General features: G+C 38.6%; 1 protein-coding gene across 1 annotated transcript in view; it reads left to right on the top strand.

Annotated features, from left to right (window-relative positions):
* LOC101994973 (putative ankyrin repeat domain-containing protein 19) overlaps nucleotides 1-10,733 on the top strand; it is an 89,294-nt gene that overhangs the window by 64,187 nt on the left and 14,374 nt on the right. The window contains exons 5-9 of the mRNA XM_026783102.1: nucleotides 111-217; nucleotides 1,773-1,910; nucleotides 4,427-4,488; nucleotides 7,708-7,738; nucleotides 10,064-10,136. Coding sequence (XP_026638903.1) covers nucleotides 111-217; nucleotides 1,773-1,910; nucleotides 4,427-4,488; nucleotides 7,708-7,738; nucleotides 10,064-10,136 — 411 coding nt within the window. The remainder of the gene's footprint in view (nucleotides 1-110; nucleotides 218-1,772; nucleotides 1,911-4,426; nucleotides 4,489-7,707; nucleotides 7,739-10,063; nucleotides 10,137-10,733) is intronic.

The following is a 10,733-nucleotide window of genomic DNA, read 5'->3' as shown; positions in this document are numbered from 1 at the left end:
GCCAGCTAGAAGGGATCGATTCTGGCTAGCATGTGTATGTTTATAGAGCCAGCTAGAAGGGTTCAGCTCAGTTGAGCAGGATTCTGAACCCTAAGTTGATTTCCTAACAGGACGGCTTCACTCCTCTACTCCTGGCCCTCAGAGAGAACCAACTACTAGTGGCAGAATTCTTAATAATAAGGGGAGCAAATATACATGTGTCTGATGACCGGCAAAGGTAACTTTTGGGTTTTTAAACACTTTAGTGGTATACTAGACTGGAAACAGTCACTCAAGTTAAATATTAATTTGATGTGAAGAATAAGATTAACTTTGGTGATATTCTAAGAAATACCCATATAAGCCATCAGTGACAAAATGCTTATTTGAAATGAATAATACAAACACTCGTAGATGGTAGGTCCCACATTGCCTTCAAAAGTTGACTTATGTTTCATTTAAAATATTATTTTCTTGCTCATATAATCTTATATCAGCTAAAGAGCTTCATATTAAGTTTTTGTTTAAACTGATGGAATTTTGGCTTTATCATTGATTCCCATGAAATTCATATTCCTGCACATATGCGGGAGTCTGAGGATGACTTGCCTGTGTCAGCTCTCCTCTTCCCCTGTGTGGCTCTCAGTGATCAAACTCGGCTCATCAGACGTGGCAGTAAATGCCTTTACCGGTACACTGAGACATCTTGCTGTCTTCTCCCCATGGTGCTCTTGGGAGTTTATAGTTATTTTCTCCTCTTCTTCATATGTACTTGACTTTAAATGTTGTATTAGAGTGAATAGAAGTGGAAAATCAGAGTTTTTCTTTTTTTGGATGTTTCTTTGCTTTAAATTATCTGCTAAGAACAATATTGATACTGTTATACCTAAGTGACTATAGTTATTACCAGATACTGGTAGTTTATTTTGTTATTCTCCTTATTTTGTTATTTTAATAATTATCTGAAAAGGGCAGAGAAAAGAAAAATAGCTAGAAGTGGACAAACTTTACTGAAAATAACTGACGAGTGAAAAAGAGAGAGCATTTGACACAGGACTTTTAATCCCTTACTTCCCAACTCTCTTGTGTAATCTCGGGAACGCTCTTTGCCACCAAGTGTATCTTGTGATACAAGGAGGAGAATAACGCATGTGAAGAGTGGTTCTAAAATTATATTTAGGCATACACAGCCCATGGCTAACACCATAATTGTGTATGGATCGAAAATAGTATGGATGCTTTATAACATTACTACCATTTATTTATTTACTGATTGATTGATTGATGTAGAGACGGGGTATCTTTGTGTAGCCCTGGCTGTCCTTGAATTCTGTAGACCAGGCTGGCCATGAACTCTCAGAGATCTGCCTGCCTCTGCCTCTCAAGTGCTGGGATTGAAGGTGTGCGCCTCTAGTTAAAATATACCCTTGACATCTAGCTATCTTAAATTATGCTACATGAAGACTGAGGAAGAAATGAATATTTGCTAATTTAAATCTTTTCATACTTTAGTTAAATGATATGAGCACGATTCCCCCAAAGGGACAGTAAAGTAGGAATTCTTCTGTATAAGATCCCAGAGAGACAAGAGGCTTCAGTTTGCTTTCTTCTTTCAGCCTTGGAGTTGATTTGTAAGGTTGAGTGCTTAAGCTTCCAAGGTATTCTCATGTTTGTTAGCAAGTGTCTATTGTGTACAAATAAGCAAAACACTAAGTTGGTAAAATATACTCAGGTATTCATTTAATCATTTTATTAGACTACCCAATAACAGCATTGTCTCTATTTTTTTCTAGAACGACATTAATGTATGCTGTCAAATCCGACTCAAAACATATTGTTGATCTTCTGCTGAAGCGTGACATTGATGTATTTTTTAAAGACTCCTTCGGCTGGAATGCAGTGAGATATGCTATTATGGGTAACCGTAAAGTGTAAGTGTTTACTCTAAATGCTGGTTACTATGAAATGTAGGCTCAAAAATAATTACTGTGCTGTCTTTTACACTGTACTGGATTTCATTGCTTAGTTGAAGTAGTTTTCAAATGCCAGTGTGTTAGTGTACTTATCTGTTCTGTAGCTAAGGGAGAGGATAAATGAATTATCAGTGTAGGTAAGGAGATCTCATCTCAGGACTTGTCTGTGGCCATGGGGATCCACCCAGGGCCTTGCACACACTGAGCTGCGTTCTGAACTCCATCTGATATGTAACGAGCTCTTTATCTTTTGGGATCCCAGCACATTCCATTCTACACCACATACAGTGGCATGGCGATGAATTGTATCACCTTTTATATTCCTAATTGTCTGTGTGAGTCTCACAATGTCTCCAGCTTGACAGAAAACCTTGTCAAACACTGGAAGCTGTTTTCTACATCCACTCCTTGAATGCTCAAGAACTTGAGAGATTCCTTGAGCTCAACAAAGTCAAAGTGAATCCTCTCTCCCTTGTGAGAGAGAAAAGGGGAAATTCTAGCCATGCTTTTCTGCTATCTGTTCTATTGTGGTGCTATTACAACCAAGGTTTTAGTTCAGTACTGATTAAACCTCATGTTAGCTTGGGCTACTGGTTCTATTCCTGAAGGCCTTGAAAGCTAAAAACAGATGTCCATTTTTTTATTATAATTTTTAAGAATTTCATAATGAGTACACTATTTATATAATTTCCACAACTTCACCTTCTCTAGCTCCTCCTGTGTTCCTCTCATCCTTCTCAAGTTCGTTACCTTTACTCTGATTATTAATGTCACACTGTGTATATGGCACCTACTAAGTCCTTTTCACGCTGCCTTCTTGTATGTGTGTTTGGCATTGACCACTTATGACTGACAAACCTGTCAGTGTCTTGTCCCTGGAGAAAACTTATTTTCCCTTCCTCAGTAGACATTGTTCTCTGAAGCTATTCATCAGGGGTCGGCCACATTCATGTTAGGATGGTCTTGGGTAGGCAATCACATTTTCAAGAGTTGGTAGGTAGGGCATCCCTTATAACTTTTAATTCAAATAATAGTCTAACCATAAAAAGCTGTGATTTGAGAATCAGGTCTTTAGATTTATCTGCACACACACTATGCCCTCACCGCCTCTTGAGAACCACCTATGCCTCTCACATCTCATCCCATGCAATAAGTATGGTAAAGTACCTTCGAGACTTCTTCCTTCCTATGGTCAAATATGATGTATGATCACTCTAAATTATCATATGAATTCAAACAATGTTGTAGGGAGATTCCTTTCTTCTTTGACATTAGTTTTATCCCCATGGGCTTCTTTACACACCCGATCACTGTTTTTGATGTTAGAGATTCTATGTCACTTTTATCAGGGAAGGAGTCAATTTTAATTGGTCAATAGATTAAATTTTCCATATTAATAAAAACATTTCAAGCTACCTTAACAATATTGTATTATTTAGGGATATTCCAATATTGCTTTCCAAGGAAGTCATTAATCAGAAATCTCTAAATTGAAATTAGATTATCCATATTTAAGAGTTGTCTCATTTTGTCGTATCAGTATGTGCATGCCTGTATAAAACAGAGTTACGTTTTCTTAGTTAGTTGGAAATAAGAATTAGGATTGAGCATCATTGTGCAAAGACCTACTAGATCATACTTTGATTGACTGGCGGGAATATAGATGGGCCAATCCAAATCTTAAAATTTATTACTTTATTCATTTTGGATTGATTAGTATAAAATAGTAAATCATTGTCTCACATAATTTAAAAATGTGTTTAGAAATATAAACTACAGAGGATAGAACAGCAAATAGCTAAACTTAGGGAACCAACATTTTTCTGCTCCTTGGAATAAATCGGATACAGACCCAGACATGAAGCAGCCATTGGATTTTATCCGGGATTCTAAAATCAGTTCAGCATCAATAGCTAACTATCCGGTTTATTTCTCATTGCACTTTGTATATTGTTAAATATCACCCTAATATTGTGAACTGATGGCAAAGCACCTTTTAGAAGCTTTAGTTCTGAGCCTATTCTAGCTCCACTCTGTTGCCATGACCATAGCAACATGGAGGAAAAGACATACTTGGCTTAGCCTTCCAGATCGCAACCCATTGGCAGAGCCATGGCAGGCAGTCATGGAGGAGCTTGAAGCACTAACTCCCGAAGGATGTTGTTTGCTGGCTCTCTCGCAGGCTTGAGCTTAGTTTTCTAAGATAGCCCAGGACTACTAGTAAGATCATTCTATGATGTCACATTTACATAGTTTCTACGTGAGCTGTCGTATATCCTTTTAGTAATCATTTTCCTCTACATTTATAAGCTTGATAAAAATATTCTAGAGCTTATGAATTTGAAGTATATATTGCTAAATTTGGATGATAACTCTGATATTGTATGATATATGCTTAAGTTTTCATATTTTGTAAATGTGTTTCCTACAAACATTAAAATAATTTTATCCATTACCTTATTTGCACATGGCAGTGCCCGTGCTATTTTAGACTGTCAAGATTCAATAATTAGGCATGTCCGAAGGTCCAATCAAGGTAAGATTTCTGATAATAAATTACTGTTAGCAGTCCTACCTTATATAATAAAAGTTATAGTAAGAAAACTTTGGTTTGGTAGCCTATGGTGTTTGGTAAGGTCTTTGTTGCCCTATTACAGGTTAACTATTTAAAACCTTTTATATTTGTGTCCTTTATATATATTATATATTTATATATAATCCTTTTATATATATTTTAGGAGACTTGCGCAGTAGTAGGTTTTCTTATGATTTTTTAAAATGAAAAAGCTTAGTGCCAGGAATGGATTAGCTATTTTTGTAATTTTTGGCCAGTGAGGACCCTTACTTAGATCCTCAAACATTATTGGCTATTGCCAGTGTTCTTGATTCTTCCTTAGAATTTGACAAGACTATAATCCTGAAGACATTACGTCTTGAGTCATAGAACTTAGAGAAATCAAGCTATTGCTGGCCTGAAAGCTTTTTCTGCACTGCCTAACTTTTAGCGATAGAAGGTGCTATGCATGGTATCAAAGAAGAAAAGCAATCACCAATATTATACAATTGTGAACCCTGCCAACTACAGCAATGACTAGCCTGGCAAGACATGCCCACTGATTCAATAGTGGCACAAATGTCATAGAAGTAACCAACCACCTTTTCATTGGATTTAAATCCACTTCACAAGTTAAAACCAATATCTGGCACCCATCAGGATAAAGAACCTGTGGGCAGACAGATCATAGGCCCCAGGGGGAAAAATCTACTACATCGTTCTACTAAATGGTCACGATGTTAAACCAACTCCTAATGACTATATCCGAAGATTAGTATAAAAGTTTCTTTTTGTAGTAGACATGATTAATATAGATACCTATAATTGATCAATGAGAAGAACAAGAGAGTGCAGAATGTTCAGCTCTGAACAGGACATCTATACCAAACTCCCTCTTCCCAAGGATTAGGAATCATGTGGAAGGGGTGACAGCAAGTTTGTATAAGAGCCAGAGGCAGCAGATGATTACAAGGCAAGAGTGTTTTCAGGACACAGCAGGAAATTACCCATATGAACTCTGATTGGTGAAGATACCACCCGCAAGACCTGTGCAGGTTCAAGTGAGACAGCAATCTCCAGGGACCATGCTTTTCTAGAATGTTCCCATGTCTGTCACATGATCATCGGCACAGCAGTAACACAAGGATATGGAGAGGGGAACCATATGTCACTGTGGGGTGACATGGGGTGAATATGAAACTGGTCCATACACAGCTGACTTACCTTCTTATATCATTATATTATTGTCTATTGTACTGAGAGCTTCTCACACACCAAGAAAGTACTCAACTGTCTTCACGTTTTGTGTGTGTGTGGAGGTGGACTGAGCCATGTGTGCATGCGCAGAGGCTGGAGGACATCTCGTCACATGTTTTCTCATTGCTCTCAACTTTATTCATGTTTTTTGAGACAGCATCTTTCCCTAACCCAGAGATCACTCTTTTGGCTAGACTATCTGGTCTGTTAGGCACCAGGATCTGCACGTTTCTGCTGCCTTTGGCACTTACGTAACATGTACACACTGCTGTTTCATCTCTTATGTAGCCGCTGGGATTCAAATTCAGGCCTTCACACATTCACAGGAAACACTCAACCGACACACACACAATCATCTTCCCATCCCCAAGTCTGTATTTAACCTAATTCTTTTGGAGAACAAATGTTAAATCATTGAGGCCTCACTTTTTAAAATAATATAATTCTTTATTGAGTCTTTGGGAGTTTCACATCATGCACCCCAATCCCACTCACCTTCCGCTCAGCCCATGTCTGCTCCTCACCCCTGCGACATCCCCTCCAATTTAATTAAAAACAAAACACACAAAAAAACCACCTCACTCCTCCAACTTTCCCACCTCTCCAACACCTCTTCCTTTGTTCTAGTGGCACTGGAAGCTGCAGTGTGTCACACAGTGCACCCTTTAGTCCAGTCAGCCCTACCCACAAATGTCCACCGCAATGAGTCACCGGTCTGGTTCAAGGCCTCTGGCACATCATTATCACTGGACCCTCACTGAAATCCCTCTCAGACATCCTGCTGTTGTCCTGAGTCATGGAGATCCCGTGGCTAGTGCTCCACAGGACCAGTCCCTCAGGCACTCCAGCAGGTCATAGTTGGGGTAGATGTCATGATGGGCCAACCCAAGGCCCAGGATGTGGGTCTGGGTGGTAGCCGAGCTGATCAGTCTGGGCCACTGGGACCACCTTCCTCAGGCAAGGGGCAGAGCCAAGTGCTCCTAGCCCTATGCCACTCAGGAGAGTTCTTCCACGCCTGGGGTGAGGGGTGGGACCATCTCTCCGAAGTGCATGTATGGGAGGAGGCGCAGCTCTCCCATGAGGTTTGGGGCCAGCTTTCCTGCAGTGCTGTCCAGTGACGGACAGAGTCAACTTTCCCAGAGTCAGTGAAGGGTGGGCTGGCTCAGCACTACCCTTGGATTTCAACGTGCATGGTTCTTATGACCCTCCCTGTGATAACATGGGTCATGGACATCAGCACAGACCCCAGCTGCAGCAGGACTGGGGATCCAGACACGGCCCTCAGCAGCAACTTGGGAGGTCTTACTTTCTAAGAGCTGATTCTTTTCTTTCCATAAGCAATGTCAATAGGTTTAACCATGTGTTATTTTTCTTTTTGTATGTTTTATATAAGTTAAAAGTATTTTTACTCCCACCAGGGAAAACTTTGTTATATCTCAAATGAATATATCATTATATACATTATGTATACATTTATATTAAACAAAATGAACACACACACACATATTGGTTTTTCGAGACGGGGCTTCTCTGTAGCTTTGGAGCCTGTTCTGGAACTAGCTCATGTAGACCAGGCTGGCCTGGAATTCACGGAGATCCGCCTGCCTCTGCGTCCCGAGTGCTGGGATTAAAGGTGTGCGCCACCCCATATCAACTCCCTAGCACTTGTGTTTTAAGCTTCTCACTGATGCACAGTGCCTGTAGAGTTTTCCGGGATAGAGTTTTGACTGAAAATCTGGTTATGATGTAAGTTACAGTTTACTTTGAGGGCTTAGCTACTGATAAATTTCACTTCCCCACATTCGTTTAACAAGTAGAAAATAATGATAAGCATTCTTATTGCATCGATTGCTGCTCAGTAACAATTAATATTTGTAGTAAAATGTTTTATGTCACATTTTAAAATGATTTTAGTTCTAATATTTTTACTTTTTTCTTTAATAGCATATGCTTCTGAAGAGTTCTCTATGTACAGGTAGGATGAATTGAGTATCTAAACAGTAAGCCAGTTAACTGCCCATGAAACGCATAAAGCACTCTTTGTAGCCAGTCTCTTCCATACTGCATTTCATCGCAATGGTTTCCCAAAGCACTGGTGAGACTATAGCAGTCTTTCTAATTATGGCCACCATCCAAAGTTTGAATAATTGGTTCATTCATAGTTTGGATAATTGGCTCCATGATTAAGAGGAAGCTGATCCATGATTTAAATGTTAGCTTTCCTGGCTCCCCATGCATTATCTTGTTCCTTTGCATAAACTGAGAGGTTCCCATGTACTACTGTGGTCAAGATAAGTTCCACAAATGATCAATTCAGAAAGTCAGTTACAAGTATATATGATTTCCGCTTTCAGGTTTACTAAGAAACCCAATTGTAGTTCAAAAGCTTGTCTTAAAGTTTTTGATAATTGCATTGCTCCTCAATAGATAGTACCTATCATCATGGTTTTAGGGCAAACATCACTCAAGTATGACAGTATCCTTAGTCTCACATAGGCAAGATGTGGTTTATTTTACTAGAATTACAGCACAGGTGTATGTAGCCATGTTGTTTTTATCGTGTTCATTATCTGTTTGGAGGACAATAAGACCTTGTCTTTCCGCGTGTGGATTATCAGTTTGGTTTCCTCTTAGAGTTAGTACCTGCATCTAGTGTCCGGTTACAGATGCTTTCCCCTATTGTCTATGCCTTTTTCCTCTGACTTGTCAGTCTTCACTGTGATTTTACTTTCCTTTCTGTTTGTATTGTATTTTTCAATTTGTCTTAGTCATGATTCATTTTAGCTGTTAGAGAGACAAAAACAGAGGGATTGGGTTTTTTAAAAGGACTTTTGGCAACTAAGATATAAAATATTAACATCCTGAGCACATGGTTGTTCTTGTGGAGAACCTGAAGCTCAAAGGTAATAAACTGTGTTTTATGGATGTAGTCAGGGCCAAATAGGATTTGAAGTGATTTTCATTAAATATAAGGTTCTCTTCCTTATCCATCAGTATATAGGCAGATATCTTAATAACAGAAAAGGGAGTGAGTCTGGCGATTGTAGGAGGAGAAGAGTGAAATTACAAGTGAGCCCAGGGTAAAGATGAGCATGGAAATAAAGGGGAAGGGTACTTTGTAAAGGAGCAACAGAAGGATAAGTGGGAACAAGGTTTTAAAAGATCAAACTATTGAGATGTGTGACAATTTCATAAAGATAACATAGAAATAAAAGCCACAGGGTAATTAAATTATATTAAATATATACAATAGTATATTTAAATATGCATTAAAATAGGGCTCAAAGACACCTTAAAAATGTATTTAATTTTGTGTTGAATTGTAGAAATGGACAAAGTCTCCTACTGAGAAATCTGAAGCTAAACTGAGCCACTGGGAAGAGTCTCTAGAGCAGACAGGAGGGTGACGATGTGTCAGCACAATTTCTAAAGCCCCTCCAGTACTCAGAACTGGAAATTGCCAAATGAAATATATTTATGGCCAGGACAAGAGCTCCCCTCCTTTTTCCTTCCTTCTTTCCCAAGTAACTTTTATCCTTGTGAGATAGGATTGGCTGGCAAAGAAGTCACAGGATGTCCGTGAGGAAGTAGTCAGTGGCCTAATTTAGGTCTGCTGTTGACTCTTCATTTAGTTTGTTTGCTGAAACAGGGAAACAGCCACTGGTGCTCTTGATTGTTTAAATCTGTGATTCTTTTAAGAATCTTCACCTCCCTCAAGTGTGTGTGTGCATGAATATATACATATGGAGGCCACAGGACAGCTTCAAGCATTTCCTCCATTGCTCTCCTCCTTAATTTTGAGACACAGTTGCTCACTGAGTATCAAGATCATAATTTTGCCTAGGCTGGATGGCTAGGGGGTTTGGGAGCTACTCCAAACAAGTACTTCTGGCAACTGCAAGCACATCCCATACACCTAGATTTTACTTCTGGGATTGTGAGCACATCCCAGCACGCCTGGATTTCACATGTGCTCAGAGAATCTGATTTCAAGTCCTTGTTCCTGTGCAGCAAGCGTTTTATTCCCTGAGTCACCTTCCCAGATCCAGGACAGGCGAATACTAACATGGAATACTCTCAGGGTCTTCCGAGTACTATCTGATACTGTTTGTTAAGAAAGTATGTGTGAGTCTTCATTGACTATCTCATTGACAGAAGAGGCAGAATGAGGTAGCTAGGTGGTCCTTTAAAACTCTTAGACATGCATAGAAACTAATATTTTTTATTCACACAGCTAAACTTTTTGCCACATTTTAGAATAAATTCACTTACCAATTTTGTTGTGCACTTTGCTTTACAGAACTCTCACTGAATCTTCTTCAGGAATTACCTTGTTTACACCACTTAGGGATAGGGTTAGTGCCCTCATCAAGGTAAACTGACCTTTGTGAAATATTTATTGTGCTAAAACTTGTTTCCTATAGTGCTTACATTTAGAATTTAGTAGTGGCCTGCCTATCATTTTATTTAAAAAGTTGGGCAGAAAGATTTATAATTTATATATTGCATGTAAATAGTTATTTATATAATTTATATATAAATGTTGCATGAATATGTCATTATCTTTATTGTTATGAATATCAGCAAAAAGTAATTATTTTGAGGTACTATTAATTAAAATGGGGTGGAAATTCATAGTGGTAGAAAAATTATACTACAGATACTTTTCACGCAATATAAGAAATCTTAAATTTGGGCAAGCGCTTTTTGCTAAGGAAGTTTGATATGATGTCTAAGTTGTATTAATGCAGCAATCACATTTTTATGCTTTAATAAATGTTTAGCATATACAATTATTGCATTAATCAAAGATTAATCAATTGACCTCCCTGGTAGATTGTAGCATAGAGCATATAGGTTTCACGATAGTTTCTTTCTTGAACTTTCTTTCATTTGGTGTCAGAGATTTTATTTTATTTATTTATTTATTTATTTTTTGATTTTCGAGACAGGGTTTCTCCGTAGCTTTT

Source organism: Microtus ochrogaster, chromosome 16 (genome assembly GCF_000317375.1).
Source record: "Microtus ochrogaster isolate Prairie Vole_2 chromosome 16, MicOch1.0, whole genome shotgun sequence".
NCBI classification, from domain to species: domain Eukaryota; kingdom Metazoa; phylum Chordata; class Mammalia; order Rodentia; family Cricetidae; genus Microtus; species Microtus ochrogaster.
This window is presented reverse-complemented; position numbering and strand designations above follow the sequence as displayed.